The sequence below is a fragment of the Brienomyrus brachyistius genome, chromosome 8 (genome assembly GCF_023856365.1).
Source record: "Brienomyrus brachyistius isolate T26 chromosome 8, BBRACH_0.4, whole genome shotgun sequence".
Taxonomy (NCBI): domain Eukaryota; kingdom Metazoa; phylum Chordata; class Actinopteri; order Osteoglossiformes; family Mormyridae; genus Brienomyrus; species Brienomyrus brachyistius.
The window spans coordinates 20,672,336-20,690,655 of record NC_064540.1 but is presented as its reverse complement, the minus strand read 5'-3'; the positions used below and the strand labels follow the sequence as shown (position 1 = coordinate 20,690,655).

Sequence of the window (18,320 nt, the reverse complement as noted above, 5' to 3'; positions counted from 1 at the left end):
TTGGAAACAAGGGGTTTTATTGGAACTGACAAACAAGAAATGAAGGGACCAGAAGGGGTCAAAACAAAGGCAGGGAAAAACTAGAATGCAACAGGGTAAACTGAACACAGGGAAGACAAACGACAAACAGCTTGCCGGAACCACAGGCAAGAAACACGCGGGAACAAATGCAGCACATACAGGCAACATGCAGGAATCAAAGACACGGAACTTACAGCAAATAGAACTAATGCAACAAACAACTGAGAAACAAGGGAAGAGCAGACACTTCAATTCACAAATAATGAGAGCTTCATAAAGGCAAGGCACAGGTGAGGGCTATTATTAAACCAATCACAACACTAAGGGCAGTGATTACAAGTAACAAGTAAGAGTAACCAATAATCACTACAGACTCAAACACTAGGAAAAACTAGGAACAAGGGTACCAGAACATTACTACAAGTACGGAATAGCAACAGGAAGCAAAATCAAGGAACTGTAACAGAAATACACCAATACATAATTAACCAGGGATATACAAAAAAACAAATGTTTAATTATAAACTTAGAACCTGCAACAAGGGGAAGCCTGGATGACACAGGAGTCCACTCAATCCATTAAGCCATACAGTGGACTAGGGAACAGGAGAACACATTAGGAGGTTTGACCAAATGGAATGGCCAGCGACACCTGCTGGCCAAACAGGGACCTGACGTACAGAAGGGGACTGATCCTGACTCAGTAGATGGGAAAATCAGGCAGTCGGATCTGAACAAGCGCCCTATCATTCAGTCAGTTAGTAAATTATATTAATTGTTAGTTGATTACAAGATGTGCTTAAACAGCCGAGGTTTATTGATTCTCTTACTAGCTTGGAGCACCAAGTGAATAAAAAAGGCATTATGTCATGCAGAACAGATGCTGAAGAAGCCATTGCCAGAGTTTTTACTATGGAAATCGCGCGAAGCCAGGAAAATATTTTTTTCTCAAGGACCGCTACGAAAGTGGAGTTACTGTGCTCTCTCCCCAAATTAAAGCCGAATGTAAATCTTTAATACTATGTGTGGCGTTACAGTGATGTCAGTAGGTTTTGCAGCAACATCATTAATAACAAGTGGCTTAATGGATCTGTGGGTAGTGATATTACTTCACAATTTACAGGTGGGGTTTCAAATGACCCCTACACTGTATTTCTCCACTTCGCTTGTGCGCTCTTTGCCGCGTGGAGATATTCTTTGACGCACAATTCAGTGATATTCAGCTGGTAAACTGGTATCTCCAAATTTCCCAAAATGTGTGAATATGTGTGCCCTGCAATTGACTGGCATCAAGAACATCCCTCTGCCTTGTACCCTCTGTTTCCATATCCCTCCCTCTTTTAATCAAGGTAAGTGGTTAGAATATAGATTGAGTAAGGAATGATATAATTGTATTGTTAGTGGTTATGATCTTTCTGTGCTGTGTGTGTGTGTTCAGAGCCTAAAGGTCAGCTGTCCTGGCAGACACCATAGTCACATTCTGCAGAACCTTCAGCGCCACTCACTGGTCTTCAGTGACACAGATGCAATTCCCTCCCAGCCTTGTATTGGGTAAGTTGTTACGAAAGATGGCTGGATAGAATAATAATGGTAGTAATGGGCATATCTTTACAGAAAAACTTAATCATGCTCTGCACACATTACAACAAAAGGAGAAGCAGCCATGCTGCTTAATGCAGCTTCAGGGCAGCATTTGTGTTCTCGTGTCTGGGGTTTGAGGTTCTCCTGCTGCATTTAATCATCATTTTTGTTTAGGACGTTCTGTGTGAGTCTGCCTAACTAATGGAAGTTTATTGCCTAAGAAAATTGGAGACATGTATTGGGTCTGTTTGCGATTAATGGGTGTAGCTCTTAAAATTGTCGGGGCTCCAAATTGGTAGTAAGTCATGGGAATATCATTGATGAACACAATTGGGTCCTACAGCCCAGGAGATCACTGTCCATATCTGTCAGGTCTGCTTGCGGTTGGGAGCCAATTAGAGCTGATTTGATCTGAATTCTCATTCTCATTAGGCAAGAAGGGAATGTCAGGATTTAGTCCTCATCCCACACTACACAACTTAATCATGTCAACTTTGAGCTGTTCCTGCCTAGGACACAAATACCAATGCAAACAGAAAAATGGATCATTCTTCTGTTAAATGATGTCATTATGGTCCATGTTCTCTGAAGCTCACTAAACAGCTGCTGACTGGTTATCCTTTGTTTACAGCACCATTTACTGTAAACGTACAGAAACATTGTAATCACATGACTCCAGGAAAGTGGGCTGTTTTCGGGATTCTGGAATCAATGTGTTCAGCACCAAGAATTACACTTCATTGAGAATTACTTAGATGAGACACCTTATTCATAGTAATACTTAGCAACACAGTAACCAAACCTCTCAATCCTGTCTGTGTGCTGTTCTCATAAACACCGGAAACAGGAACAACGAGTGATCAGAAGAACATTTAGTAAAGCCAAACTAAACAGAACGGACAAGGAAACGAAGAATCAATATTGACATAAATGTAACGGCTCCCTCATGCTCATCAATCATTTCAACTCATTTCAACAACAGCAGGAAGTAGTCAGCAAGTATAAAAGAATAAGAATTTTAAGCAATCATTAATGTGGATAAACAGGCAATTTAATCAAAAACTGTAACGTGATACTGAAAAATTCTCTACTATTATTAGCGAGATGAAGCTGGTGTGACGCTGGTAAGATTCCATGGATTAATAATGTCTCTACTGGCAAAACAGTGGTTATAAAAAGCACTGCAGTCGCCATGGGATTGCTCCACATGACTGTGAGAGTTTGAAGTTGGGCTGCTTTGCCTATTGGCAGAACCAACTGTTAAGTGAGCGGCAAAGCATGTTGTGAGCTTCAGAGCTGCTCTAAAGGCCACTTAAGGCACAGAACAGAGTTTAGCTTCTGCTTTCGGGTCAGAGAACCTTTATTAGCAGCTGCTCCTTACACTGATGGGGGATCAGTCCTATTTATGGGGCTACAGGGACATATGAAGCATTTGAAGATGTGGCCTGGTTTAAAATCTCGAGGAGCCTAATGGTAGGACTTAGTGTGAGTCTCTTTAGTTGAAATCCAAGTGTCTACTTAAAGCTGAGAGCCATACCTGGGGTGTCCCAATTTGAGTGTGCATACAAACACTACACTCTTCCTGCATGCCACTCGATGTGGTCACCCTGATCCTTGCAGGCTAGGAAAACTGGGTTCCTGTTAAGAACCTGACACTCTGGATTCCATATACATATTAACACTATCAGTGGACTACCAGACATTACAAGCTGTATTACAGAGTGAAGCCATTTTGCCTATTCCAGCTCTCATTAGAGTACATGACTGGCACTTGAGTACGGCAGCCACAATGAAAATGGTGGAATGAGCTAACTGCCTTTTTTAGTAAAGTGTCATTCTTTTCAATAAGGACATTAGTTGATATCAGGCATTCTTGCAGTGGAGTTTTTTTTAGCTCTCACATGGCACAGTGCTTAAGGGTAGTAAAATTCTGACGGTTGCTTAAACTCCAGGAGTAGCCCAGCCGCTATGCACCAATCAAAGATTGTAGGTACACCACTATATCTAGGACTGAATTTTCACTGTTCGATAATATATTTACCCTGTCTTTTGCACATTTATACATTTGTCCTTTTTGCACACAAATTATTATTTTTTTTAATTCGACAGATTTCCTCTGAGTTTCATTTTCATTGGCAGTATCAGATCCACCAGATTCTGCCAGAAAATTGTGACAAACTCTCTGTGATTTATCAATGATCTATTGTAAGTATAGAAACAAAGAACAGAAAACCAGCATCTTTGCTTATGTAACTATTAGAATGATGTAAATGGATAACGAGAAAGGAAGCTTATAAAGAAGATGACTTGAATATGAAAATATGTAACATACTTTGGAAACAAATACACAACAAAAAAGTGTAAGGGATTACAATTTCTTTGCTGTTATTAATGGAATGGGGTTGGCTATCATTATAATCACAGATGTTAGCTTTTAATAATCAGAGCCATTCATGTTTATGGCAAGGCCAGATGCAATGCCTCTGCTGGCTGAATACCGATGACAGCGCCTCCTACAGGTCGAGACCCACAGCTGCTGATTAGTACCTGCACATTGTACCTGCAGGTGGATCGCTCTGATTGTGTGTGTATGTATGTGTGTATTGGTCTTTTGTGTCTTGAGGAGGGTGTGTTTGTTTTCTGGGGGGCCACGGTGAGAGGCGGAGCATATGGCCACGTTCCAGCCAGTCCTCACAGCTCCGTGTCGGCCATGGGGGACTTGGTGGTCTGGTGTCCATTGGTAGGGGGCGCCTGGCATTTTCCACCGTCAGGGGACTCTCCGTTGATGCTGGGCTTTGGGGCCTGGGGCTCTTGTGGCTGCAGTGGGGCCACAGACACCAGAGTGTTTCCCTGGTTCTCCTCATCCACCTGGAAGGTTTCGTCGGCCTGTCGACACACACACACACACACACACACACACACACACACACACACACACACACATGCACGCGCACACGTCACAAACGTGGACTCCCGGAGCGTCCCGGTCCAGCTGCCTTTGTCTGCTGGTTACCAGTTACCGGTACGATAGGAGCAGATATTTATTATTGCTGTTGCTGAAAGGCAGCATTAAAGAGCACTTTGGGAGTCCTCAAGAAAGCAATGATGTCTTGCCAAAGTTGCAAAATCATCAGCTAAATCTCGGTCAGTTTAGCGCATTTAAAAGGTTAGCATGCGCCTTTACCTGGATTGATTTACTCTGTTTATGGTTTAACCTGTTCATGATGCGTGATGGGTCAGGGTGTTTGTGACTAAGGCCTTGTGAGGCCTAAAGGTTGCCAACTCTGATAACAGCAGGAGCCCACTAGGCTGAGGAAAATCGCGGTAATCCTTACGGCCGCCAGCTGGCCGCCGATCAGTTGGAACTCTGAGGCAAATGCTGCAGAGCTCTAATATACAGAGCTTACAGAAAGTCTTGGGACGGCTGCTTAGTTTAATAAAATTGCTCCAAATCTATTGGTTTCATAACAAAAGTCCATTTACAAGCAATGTTTAATATATCCGCACATATCTTCCGCACAGACATTTTGTTTTTATTGTCAAATTTGTTTTTTGACAGACTCATACCGTTCTGTTCTTCTCCTTCCGCTATTAATTGCAGTTGCTGTCACTGACTCCCATAGGGACAATAAACACAGATGTTTGGTGTTTCATGTTATTTCAAAGGTGTCACTAATTAAATAGCGTCCAATCGGACTGCTTGACAATGAACTTTTTAACTCAGATCAGCTCTTTTATAATTTGGGTTTCAATCGATCACTACTTGAAATTAATGTTTTGCTTAAAACTACACGTTGTTTCTAAGTTTTATACAAATGAATAAAGTAATGATTTTTTTTTTTTTTATAAAATTCATAAATTTGCTAAATTTTCACTGAATTAAGCAAATGTCCCATTGATTAAAAATCAAATACCTGCAGCGAGTAGCATTTAGTCATATCAGAAGATGAATCACCAATTGAATTGCAATTATGATGGTTGGTCATGCCCTGCTCATCCAATCCTCCTCTGTGCCACGACCCCCTCGCTAACTTATGTGGAATCCCCGTGTTTACCAGCTGTTTCTCGTTATTGTTGATTAGACTACAGGGAGTGCAGAATTATTAGGCAAATGAGTATTTTGTCCTCATCATCCTCTTTATGCATGTTGTCTTACTCCAAACTGTATAGGCTCGAAAGCCTACTACCAATTAAGCATATTAGGTGATGTGCATCTCTGTAATGAGAAGGGGTGTGGTCTAATGACATCAACACCCTATATCAGGTGTGCATAATTATTAGGCAACTTCCTTTCCTTTGGCAAAATGGGTCAAAAGAAGGACTTGACAGGCTCAGAAAAGTCAAAAATACTGAGATATCTTGCAGAGGGATGCAGCACTCTTAAAATTGCAAAGCTTCTGAAGCATGATCATCGAACAATCAAGCATTTCATTCAAAATAGTCAACAGGGTCGCAAGAAGCGTGTGGAAAAACCAAGACGCAAAATAACTGCCCATGAACTGAGAAAAGTCAAGCGTGCAGCTGCCAAGATGCCACTTGCCACCAGTTTCGCCATATTTCAGAGCTGCAACATCACTGGAGTGCCCAAAAGCACAAGGTGTGCAATACTCAGAGACATGGCCAAGGTAAGAAAGGCTGAAAGACGACCACCACTGAACAAGACACACAAGCTGAAACGTCAAGACTGGGCCAAGAAATATCTCAAGACTGATTTTTCTAAGGTTTTATGGACTGATGAAATGAGAGTGAGTCTTGATGGGCCCGTGGCTGGATTGGTAAAGGGCAGAGAGCTCCAGTCCGACTCAGACGCCAGCAAGGTGGAGGTGGAGTACTGGTTTGGGCTGGTATCATCAAAGATAAGCTTGTGAGGCCTTTTCGGGTTGAGGATGGAGTCAAGCTCAACTCCCAGTCCTACTGCCAGTTTCTGGAAGACACCTTCTTCAAGCAGTGGTACAGGAAGAAGTCTGCATCCTTCAAGAAAAACATGATTTTCATGCAGGTCAATGCTCCATCGCGCCTATCCCAAGTACTCCACAGCGTGGCTGGCAAGAAAGGGTATAAAAGAAGAAAAACTAATGACATGGCCTCCTTGTTCACCTGATCTGAACCCCATTGAGAACCTGTGGTCCATCATCAAATGTGAGATTTACAAGGAGGGAAAACAGTACACCTCTCTGAACAGTGTCTGGGAGGCTGTGGTTGCTGCTGCACGCAATGTTGATGGTGAACAGATCAAAACACTGACAGAATCCATGGATGGCAGGCTTTTGAGTGTCCTTGCAAAGAAAGGTGGCTATATTGGTCACTGATTTGTTTTTGTTTTGTTTTTGAATGTCAGAAATGTATATTTGTGAATGTGGAGATGTTATATTGGTTTCACTGGTAAAAATAAATAATTGATATGGGTATATATTTGTTTTTTGTTATATTGCCTAATAATTATGCACACCTGATATAGGGTGTTGATGTCATTAGACCACACCCCTTCTCATTACGGGGATGCACATCACCTAATATGCTTAATTGGTAGTAGGCTTTCGAGCCTATACAGCTTGGAGTAAGACAACATGCATAAAGAGGATGATGTGGACAAAATACTCATTTGCCTAATAATTCTGCACTCCTTGTAATGTAACGCAGACATTACATGTCTGCATTAGGTACTGTATGTTTTCCCCAGTCTGTTGTGTGAAGTCGTTTCATGTTTCTGAGTATTTTCGACCTGAATAAATCCCAGGTTACCTGACTCCACGGCTTATGTCCTGCTTCCCCGGTCTGTGCCCCAGCGACCATAACAATGGATTTACCTGTATCCATTTTTTAGTTTTTTTTCAGGAGAAAAAGTAGTGGTTATGTCATCCATCCATCCATTTTCCAAACCGCTTATCCTACTGGGTCGCAGGGGGTCCCAGAAGCAATGGGCACGAGGCAGGGAACAACCCAGGATGGGGGGCCAGCCCATCGCAGGGCACACTCACACACCATTCACTCTCACATGCACACCTACGGGCAATTTAGTAACTCCAATTAGCCTCAGCATGTTTTTGGACAGTGGGGGGGAAACCGGAGTACCCGGAGGAAATCCCACGACGACATGGGGAGAACATGCAAACTCCACACACATGTGACCCAGGCGGAGACTCGAACCTGGGTCCCAGAGGTGTGAGGCAACAGTGCTAACCGCTGCACCACCATGCCACCCTGGTATGTCATTCAGTTGATCAAAATTAGATTTTTATTGTTTGCCTAAAACCACGGTTGTGGAAATTAGCCTGAAAATAGTTATTAGTCATGAAAAAAATTACTGATATCCTACATCATGACCAATGGAGGGCTAGAGAAGAAGCAGTTGAGATTTTCTAGTACGGTTCTGGTCGTCAGGGACCCCCAGATGGTCCATATTTTTGCTCCCTCTTAGGTCCCTATCAGGCAGTCTGCATTTTTGCTCCCTTCCAGTTCCCTTACTTACTGGGAGCTGGAAGGGAGCAAAAATGTGGACTGTCTGGGGTCCCCTTATACTAGGCTGGGAAACACTGGACTAGTCAGTTTTATGTCCCAATGACTTGAGACTGCATGAGTGGAGGTAATGCGGAACTCTATTGTAGGCCTGTGGACCACTCCTATTTCAAATCCAGCTGGAGCATTTGCCAAGAATTTTAAAGACAATTTGTCACATGAAGAATTAGTCAGGGTCAGAGCATGAGTGTCACCATTGTGCTGGGATGCTTTGGAGTTCATATATGCAAACACAAACTGCATTTCGTTTCCATGTCATGAACATTGTTAAACATTATTGTGAATGAACACTGACCAGCTTCATGCCCTTGGTGCTGTGCCCGCGGTGGTGCTTCAGGACATAGCAACCAATGAGAAGCGCGGCCAGCAGCAGCCCGGCCAATAAGAGGGAAACCAGCACTGTGGGGGAGTGCTTGGTCCAATAAGGCACCGCCTCCTTCAAGTCCATCTGCATGGGGGATGGGGGTTATGCACACATCCATCACTTTTCAAAAATGATTGATCTGGTCAGAGGGTGGAAAAGTGAGGCTAAACACCTCAGCCAAGGTAGATCTTGGATAGTATGCTATTTAGTCTGCAGGACATGAAATTCGGTTGCAGGCTTAGTCACAAGCTCAGGGTTGTGATTTGGTTTATAATCAGTAGCAGAAGTCATCAGAAGTGTAGTGAGAACTGAACAATACAATCATTTTCAAACAATTTAAATTTATAGATTTTTCAGATTGCAAAATCTAAAATCCAATCCAAGCCCGAGTGTAGAACTATAACTTTAAATGAGTCTTCAGTTAAATGCACCCAAATGGGACTAGAACAGCTTTTGTTGCCTTCAAAATGTTAGGCATAGGAAGACACAGTTTAGCATTGCACTATGTGATGCTTATGGTGATGTTTATTTAACATACCCTAGATATTTTTAATAAAGTGCCGAGGAACTCTAGTGGAAACACATTGACTTCAAATTCCACACGGCCACAAAAGCAGGGCTGATATGCCACTGATGACAGCCATTCATCTGTGGGAAACTGGGAAGTTGGACTGGATGTTAAATAAGAGCTGTGATTTACGACGGTCAAATCAGAACCGTCATTTTGGACAAAGACACTGGATCCCAACCACAGTTCAGAGTAATGAGCATTAACCCTCAGGATGCTTGAATGACATTGTATATGTTGAACAAGCTTCTTTTGCGCAAAATCTCAGTTAAAATGACAGCTTACCTTTTTCTTGACCTTTTCTTTGTTGAGCGTCATGGCCATAGCCTGTGCATCATCTGTAATTTAAGACAAATCCACATTTTTTTTTTCAGATGATTCGGGAAATTATTAGGTGAAAGTGACCAAAAATGCAAACAAAAACTAACCTTCAATGGTTTTGCCTGACATGATTACTTGTTTGGAGTTTTCTTCTTGGAAAAATTCAATCTTGCAGTCGGTTTTGCATATATCTGGTAAGGCATTTAGAATCTTGACTTTGGTTAGCGCCTAAAAGGACAGATGGGACAAATTCATTGAAACGAGGGCCTGGACTACGCTTTTTAAAATGGCTGAGCTCAAACACACACTCATTCTGCCCAGAATTCCCCATAGTACCCCCAACATCTTTCCCTGAGGACTTTATGTATGAAGGACTGCTCATATGACATCTATCTATCTATCTATCTATCTATCATCTATCTATCTATCTATCTATCTATCTATCTATCTATCTATCTATCTATCTATCTATCTATCTATCTATCTATCTATCTATCTATCTATCTGTCTGTCTGTCTATCTGTCTGTCTATCTATCTATCTATCTATCTATCTATCTATCTATCTATCTATCTGTCTGTCTATCTGTCTGTCTCTGTCTGTCTGTCTATCTGTCTGTCTGTCTGTTTGTCTGTCTGTCTGTCTGTCTATCTATCTATCTATCTATCTATCTATCTATCTATCTATCTGTCTGTCTCTCTGTCTGTCTGTCTATCTGTCTGTCTGTCTGTCTGTCTATCTATCTATCTATCTAGTCTGTCTGTCTGTGTACATTTTTAATCCAATATTCAGTTGTCACATTCTGTAACTGTAATAGCTCCATCATCATATTTGATTTTGTTTTGCTTGGCTCTCTTGCCATTATAAACAATCTGAGACATTTGAAATACTGAAATTACCCATCCGCTTATTCAATGAGGGGTCATGGTGAGCCTGCAACCTATCTTAGGAGGCACAGTGAACAAGGATGAAGACGCAAGCTAAAGGCAGTCACACAGACACATTAAAGGGAAGCCTTTCACCAATCTGAATCACAGCAGGAAATCCAGGGCTAACATGCAAGCTCCACACACAAGCAGCTGCGGTCAGGATTCCAACCCATAACCGGTAAGAGGCCACACCGCTACCTGGTGAACCTGGCCAAATCAAAAGAGGAAAGTGAGCCCTGAGCATGGGACAAGCTCCTCCATACTCACGCAGTTAGATGCATGGTTAAGTGTGATTTTAACTGCATCCCTGTTATTAATCTTCTCCTTCTCCACACAATGGATTTCAGCCTGCAGAAAAGAAAAATTACTACAGGTGATGGTGCGACAACATACCAAGCAGGCATTAGATCAGCATTGAGCAGATCCAGATTAATCACAAGCTCACAGCATTGCAAAGAAAAATTTCAAAACCAGACCAGGGAGGGTGTGTGTGTGTGTGTGTGTGGGGGGGGGGGGGGATGTTCCAAAAGAATGTTGGATAAAAGCGACACACAGCTTTTCATTTTTCAGTAAAGGTCAATTCCATAATATATGGTACAAATAATAATAATTATAGTGTTACAGAGTTGAGGTTAATTTTTAGGGTAAACAACATGACTGGGGCGCAGTCATACTTCATGTGCATTTTGCACTGAAGCATCTAGTTAGTTTCACCGTCTGATTATTCTAAGGTCTGCTCTGAAAGCCAGGCGAGACGAGTAGGAATTCTCCAAGTGCTCCTACTGGCCGGTGCCCAAGCCTGGTTCTAAAAACGAAATCACTGCAAATGAAAAGTACGAGAATAGAATGACGTAATAAATGCAATCAATGTAACCAGCTAATGAAGTTCATTAGTTAACTGCCAGTGGCAGAATCTTAAATGGATCTTTAAATGGAAGCCTGGCTGCTTGTGCTTTGGCGTGCGGTGGCGATGGCTGTCTGCCGCCCTTCACCTTGTGAACACGGTAGACGCTGGTCACGCTCTCCACGTCCGAATACTCCATCTCGCTGACATCGGGCAGATCTGTGAAAATGTCGTCGCCACGAGTCTCATCCTTTCCTTCAACGATTCAAAGAAAGCTTCCTCTGTCATCTTCCCGATCTTTCCATTTATAGCAATTTCCCAGGCTCACATTTTTAAAATGTATTATCTATCATCACTATTACTCTTATGTTAAAATATTTATTTTATCAATATTCTGTTTTCCCCCGGATATTTCTGTTTGTGTACCATATGCTTCTCGTTTGCATCCTGCTTTATTTGTTTGCACTATGTGTTTTGCACCTTGTCTGTTTTACACATTTATGTTCATCTGTGCTCTACTTACTTTGCTGCTTAATGTGCAAGAATTTCCCCCTGGGATCTATACATTTCAACTTAATTTTTTAAAGAAACCTTTAAGGCTTTTGAAAGGGTGCATCATGAGTATCCCATCACGATAAAAACGTGTTAAATGTGATCTTAGTGTCTTACTTGTATACTGTTGCCACCAGGTTTCTGTAAAATATCTAATTCTTGGGGGGGAGGTTATGCTCTTCAGTAACTCATCCAGGTCGTCCTGGTCTTTCTCCCCTAAGAACTGAAAGTCATTCTGACAGTTGACAGCATCTGAAAAAAAAGTACATTTCTTTGTCATTGAGAAACTTTTGTTTTGGGGGGAACTTTGATAAACGAAACCGCAGGTCAAGTCTTATTATCCCGATAAATTTTACTGACATTTAAAGAAAATAGATAATAAATAGTATATTGAACTGTTGAAGCAGTCTGACTGTTTCTGCCCTGCCTGGTCTCATTCTAACATCCATCGTTTGAGAAAACGTCCAGTGATTAGCCATAGTGAGCGATTAGCACTGGCACCTCTGCAACTGCGCACTGCGCTCAGTCAGTTACGAAGGACAAGCGACCACACTGACACGCATGCCGTGTATTTGCACGTTTCTCTGTGCAGAGCAATAGTGGCCTATTGCTTGTGTGTGTATGTGAAGACTTGCTGGTTAACATTCTGAAGCGTCTTTGTAGAGTATTAAACGTGTGAAATTGTTTTGTTTCTGAATGGCACGACAGCTAAGCAGCACAATCAGGAAGTCGATCGAGTTTCCTGATTGGCCGCTCTGGGCCAGTTGGGAAATGGAAGGAAAGAAAAGTGAAGGTCTATAAAAGTAGGTCCACATATGATAAGAAGCCAACCAGTAAAATTTCTTTTTCCGCGTTCATTGATTTGCTGCATGTTATGTGATGTTTAGCATCTCTGTTGTGTGAATTGAAATTCCTTCCCCCTAAAAATATAACTATTTTATAGGTTTATAGTACTTTCTTAAGCCTCAGTAATTTTACCATTGGGGAGATGCATTTGGGGAAATCATCTGTTTAAATAAACCATGGGTTGAGTTATTAAATAAAGGCAGCGTAAGCAGCAATGCGATTTAAAATGTGATCTCTGTTTGCCAACTCCGGGGTAGCATTTCCGAATGAGCCTGCAAATGATATCTTACTGCCTGCGCTTCTCATGTTAGAGATCAAGGCAGAGCTGACAGCTTCATGCGTCTCCAGATGTCCCTCGTCAGAACCGGCTGTGGAGCGGTGGCACGTTCACCCCACGGTTTGTGGTGTGGATGCCTGAAAGGCAGCTGTGAAGCCGGTAGCTGCTGAGGTACCTACCAGATGCTGGGCTGTGTCTCTGCACACAATGACTGCGGGGAGACAGGGGAGAGTGTTTGGGTGGCGGCAGTGCCGTTCGGGATGCTACGGGAGAGGCCTATGTCTGACCACGGCAGTAGCGACTGTTATCCTTGGCTGGTCATTGGTTTAGACTACGTCCTGTAAGCCTCCAGCAAACACTAGCCATATAGCTGAGCTACAGCCAACTTTCTCAGCATGGCTGCCACCCAGAAAACACATGGAAGTAGAAATCCTGTCGTGATATGGCCTGCTGGAGGATTTCTACCCCCCCATCCTCAGCATCCTCCTTAAAAGCCTCCCCCCCCCCCTTTAATTCTCTTTCATAGACTCTTCTCCTCTCCCCGTGTTCTTGTCCAGGCATCTGTCTTTGCTCTCTGCTGTTTTCTCAGCTTCAGGTTTTAAGGTTTTAAGAATATTAGAGAGTGCACAACCCCCCCCCCCCCCACCCCCTAGATATCACCAGCTCACAACAAACATTAGTCCAAAAAATAACAACGTGTACAGAAACCACGGAAACAGGAACAGGATCAAGTAGTCTTTCCGGGCCGAGAGGAGTTTTTCCATATTTTAAGGATTTCGTTTCTGCTTTCTTCTCTGACAGGGGAACCCCGAGCAGCTATCTGCTGAGGCTTGGGTGTGTCTTCCATCCACTTCCTGCTTAATTTAGGTTGCTTGTTCACTCGACCCCCCCTGCCCCACCCCCCCTGCCCACACACCATCACTGGCTTCTATCATTTGTTTGACTGATCTCACGAATCAGCGAGAAAAGACAAATGCAGGCTAAAAGTCTTCCCTTGCTTCTCAGGCCCCCAAGAAACCTTTTTAGTCCCCCCCTACAATGTATCCCACTCTACCCCATCCCAGCCTGGTGGGGAGGGGGGGGGGTCCTTGTTAGCAGTTTCATAACATAGTCTTTCACTGTCCCACTCATATCTCATATGCGTTGTATTTTGTTGCCCGTGCGAACGCAGTTAAAATAGCATTTTTTGAGTGGCTGTGGCTTGGCGTGAGACTGCTTGTGCAAGATGCGATGGGGGAGGGGGGGGGTTATATGTGCATTCCTTAGCATGTGAGGTTTACTGTGCTGAAAGCTTTTTATCAGTTTCATATCGCTGTAGTGAGATCCTGCCTGACTAAAAAGCAACAGCAAAAAAGATTTATTTCAAACTCGCATAACAAGAAACTTGTATTTTTGACAATTTGTTATTCTCTGCTTATCCATCCCGGCTGACCGTGCGTCACCTCACCAGCTTGCCTGTGTATTGTTATTCCCATTTGTGTGTGCGGAGCAAAAATACGCCCTTGTGATGGTGATTGTCCACTCGTGGATGCTGCTCTGTGTCGCATACTGTATACATGTGTGGTTTTTATGTGACGTATGTGGATTTTCAGGCGAATTAAACACCATAGTTTGCTGAGTTCGCTTCAGCTCACACTTCTGCTTCTGCTTGAAGATTTGTTGGACATCGGTGTTTCTTTTCACGTTATGAGAGGGCCAGGTTGGACGTGGGATGGGTAAGATGTGGGCCAGGTTGCATATGGGAGGGGTTGGATGTGGGTCAGGTCGGATGTGGGTGGGGTTGCATGTAGGAGGGGTTGGATGTCAAACCCTGCCTTCCCACAGGTCGCAGGCTTCCCTCACGTTTAGTTTTTTGTACCAAAAGAGGGCATATGTGGTAAATTAAGAGCACTTGTATTTTTCCAATCTGATGGTGACAGGAGAAGAGGTTATGAAGAGGAAAAAGGCAGAAAGAAAGTATCCAGCCAGGTTGCACTGACATGCAGTGCGGTTACAGTCCCGACGCATGTACATGCACACTAATGACATAGGACTGGGCTAAAGAATACTGGGAAAGAGAAGCAACCTTATGGTTCCAGTTAAACTCGTAATGCGGCCCTAAACTTTGCTGTCATTGCCCAGGCTTAATTATCGGGAGCCGGACAGGCCCTACAGAAGCAGGCTTGGCTAGGAAAGCTAAATCTGTTTTAGTCCCTGAGGGGGAAGTAAAAACTAAAAAACACTCTGGTTTCTGACAAGAAGCAGCAGCATTGTGAGGAAGGCGTTCATGGGGGAGGGAGTCTCTAGGCTTTGTGCTGGCTGCAGTTCTGTCTACACAGTATTTCTGCTTGGTGACTGACGCTTCTGTGAACGGTGAACAGGCTTGATTTCTTGTCTGGGAAAGAGGTTATTTACAAAGAAACATGGGGTTTCACAAATCTCGAAATTCTCAAAGCCTGCCAGTAAAAATCTCAGAATGTTTCCTCAATATTTAGTCACTAGTAAGTACTTCTGGGGATGCCAGCCACACTGACCAGAATAAGCAGTTAGAAGATCGATAGATCGATGAATTTAGTACTAGATGTTGTCTATCATCTACTTAGCTGATTAGTTTTTTAATCTTTTTACTCTCTTCTACATAAGGTGTGAACAGATTAGGGTCGATGTCGATAGCGATGTTGACTCCAGATGTGTTTTGTGATCATTGTTTTGAAGAGTGCTTCTGAGTTACATCAGGTTTCCATCAGGTTGCTGGATCTGATTCCACTTTCCATTTCCGTTTCCACAGATGGAAATGAAATCCGCTCTGTGGCGATTAAGCGGCACCAGAAGGTCCAGCCATCAGTGAAGGTACGCTGTTCTCTACGGCTGCCTGGCGGACAGACGCTTCTGGGGGCGCATCGTGATTGGCACACGGGGAGTTCGCAGCTGCAGACACAGCATGCAGGAAATCGCGCTGATGCCGGAGTCCGCCGTCTTGAAACGGGGAAGATCGCCACATGGAGTTGCATGTGGGTTAGAAATGTTCTACCAGAGGAGATCAGAACCAGATCTCCATCTCCACCCCTCTGGGTGCGCTGTTAGCTGCCGATGGATAATTGCTTTCATACACGTGACCACACTCGTGGGAGTTTTACTTACACAAATATATTCTGGGGGCAGAAGGAAAAATCATTGGTACAGACAGAGAGACAACCAGTGTTGAGTAGGTGGGGCCAAGCAACTAGAGGAAGCGTGGTCAAGACATTAGGTTGGTTAGTCCCGCCTCCCCAGTTGCTTGGAATCACGTCTGCTACAATACTATTACCCCTCTTAACCAATCATTTTTCTTTTTGCATTCAGAACATTTTTAAGTAAAACTCCCATGAGATGTAACCACCTGTGTGATTTGAGGCTTTCTGCAAGCAGGGATATTTGTCTGTGACCCTCCTGTTTCATTGGCTAGAGTCGCCACCTTTTCTCTTGTAGTTGGCTTTAGTCATTCACATTCCCCAGGGACTGAGTCACCACCACTCAGTTCCACTTTGTGGGTGCAGCATGAAATTAAATGGTTTAACCTGCTGACTCACACCACAGGACTCAACCTCCCCACCGGCACCCAGGTCGCTGCCAACAGATTAGCTCACACTGCTAAAGAGCCAGGAGTGCTCATCTTGGAAACAACTCCAAACTTTAAAAGGAGCTGCATCAATCCTCTTAAACGGGACCCAGACATGGGACCCGCAGTCAGGCAAACAGAAGTGTCATAATGATCACTAATGACCAGCTCAGTCGGCCGCTGTAGGAAACATTCCAGCAGCTCCACGGACTCCCCAAGACCGTCAGCTTGGAAAAAAGTCAGCTGAACCTTTGCACGGTTTATTTAGCAGAAGCTACAGCGGGGCCTTCTTCTCAGGCATGTGGGTCAGCACCAGTATCTTCACCTTTTGACCACAAGCTTTACGGGTTTAGCACCAGCCAGGAAATCGAGCACCGATAGGCTAAAGGTTTCAGGCTTTCTGATCTGCCATGAGCTGCTAATCGCTAAGAAGAGTTTTGTGTAATTATGACATTGCCGGCGATGCTGCCGCCCTTGAGCTCTGTGGATGGTCTTTGATGCTCTTACGCGTCCAAGGGCTCAGCGCTTAGACCTACAGTCATGGGGTGGCTGCCATCCCAGCAAGAACACAGCCCTAGTGCTGTCCCAATGGCAACGTACCATAACCACAATACAGTTTTCATAATGATTCCTTTCACCAATCTTATGTTGCAGCACCCTTCCCCGGGGGACGGCCGGTATCAGAGGTAAAGGAATGTCGTCCGAACACGCGATTGGGTTCCACGTGAGGGATAGCAGCACCCCACTCGTGTTCCAAAATGTCCAAGTAACCCAGCAAGCAGAAGCGGGTAATTCATGGGCACCTCAGCCTTACACTGCATTCTCTGACAGAGCTGTGTGATGGTGTAGGGCGGGGTTGGAGGCATTGAAGTGGGGGATCTTCATATTAGGTTTCTAAAGTTAAAAAGAATCTAATAACTGTTGGTCAGGAATTTTCCGCATCTACCCTCAGATGGCGACTAAGCACTGTAATTATGTACCCAGTATTGCTGGCGTATGCTAGGTGGGGCAGAGTTTTTATTTTCTTCTTGCAGACTTTGGCTGCTTCACCTCCCAACAAGCTCCTCTCTTGGTTTTCTGGGCCATTTCAGAGAGGAGTCCCGTCACAAATTCCAGGGAATCTCAGACTGAATCTTATGTCAAAGCTTACCAAAAAAGCAAAGCATGATGGCCCTTCTTAATTTCACCCCTGCCGGCATCACTTGTACTGAACACTCTCTCCTGATGCTATCTGTTACGTAATACACCTATCTTAGCAAAAAAAAAAAGAAAAAAAGTGAATCGAGAAACTCGAAAAACAGCAGAGCAACTTCCAGCCTCCGAAGTAACGATGGCAGACTCAGAGACGGGCCACACAGTCCACACCCAGCTTGGCTCCTCCCGCTCTGCACTACATCCAGCCTGCAAATAAACTTCTCCAGCCCATTCTGCTGGCTGGCTCCACCGTGATACAGTCTTTCCACAGGCCGCTTGCCGCGCACTCCTGAACGCTCCCGTAGAGGAGACGCCCAATCTCACCGCAATAAGCGTGCCCACCCTGCACACCCTCAAACTCCAAATTAAAGCGATGAGGGAGAGCATCTCCCAGGATTGGACCCCCCACCCCCCACCCCATGCACATTCCTCGGCGATGGCCCTTTAGAGAGCCGAGGCACCCCAGAAGCTGCTCACTCACCGTGACAGATCCACATGGACACCACCAAGGTGAAGCCCAGTTTCATCCAGTCTCCGTTCCTCCTGAGAGACACCGCTGGCATCCTGGCGTTTGGGAAACGCGTGGGTGTAGAGAGGGGGCGTCTGTAATTTCTTTTTTATTTTCCTCCTCGTTCCGTGAGACGGGCACACAGGGATAAAGAGCTCCTTGTACTGTGGGTATTTTATATAGCCCCTTCTTGTCGCCCTCTTTCCACACCCCTTATGCGTTG

The 18,320-nt window shown here is 44.1% G+C and overlaps 1 protein-coding gene across 4 annotated transcripts; it reads right to left on the bottom strand.

Moving 5' to 3' along the window:
• On the bottom strand, positions 1–18,320 carry si:ch211-286o17.1 (uncharacterized). 4 transcript variants are annotated; one of them, XM_049023495.1, is made up of 8 exons: positions 18,071–18,319; positions 11,813–11,947; positions 11,292–11,398; positions 10,567–10,647; positions 9,479–9,599; positions 9,336–9,388; positions 8,414–8,566; positions 1–4,419 (listed from the first exon to the last, which is right to left on the bottom strand). In XM_049023495.1, the coding sequence occupies exons 1-8, from the start codon at positions 18,150–18,152 to the stop codon at positions 4,294–4,296; spliced, it is 858 nt and encodes a 285-aa protein (XP_048879452.1). In that variant the 5' UTR covers positions 18,153–18,319; the 3' UTR covers positions 1–4,293. The 4 variants fall into 4 exon arrangements, with proteins under 4 accessions (XP_048879452.1, XP_048879451.1, XP_048879449.1 ...); XM_049023494.1 differs by having other exon boundaries at positions 1–4,488; positions 11,292–11,362; positions 18,071–18,318; XM_049023492.1 differs by having other exon boundaries at positions 1–4,488; positions 18,071–18,316.

What these genes read in the sequence shown, in the direction of transcription:
- si:ch211-286o17.1 (XM_049023492.1), bottom strand. Translation starts at nt 18,152, where the DNA reads ATGCCAGCGGTGTCTCTCAGGAGGAACGGAGACTGGATGAAACTGGGC. An exon ending in GTCCATGTGGATCTGTCACG is followed by an intron (nt 11,948 to 18,070) that starts GTGAGTGAGCAG and finishes CTTTTTTTTCAG; the next exon opens with ATGCTGTCAACTGTCAGAAT. An exon ending in GCACCAAGGGCATGAAGCTG is followed by an intron (nt 4,489 to 8,413) that starts GTCAGTGTTCAT and finishes GTGTGTCGACAG; the next exon opens with GCCGACGAAACCTTCCAGGT.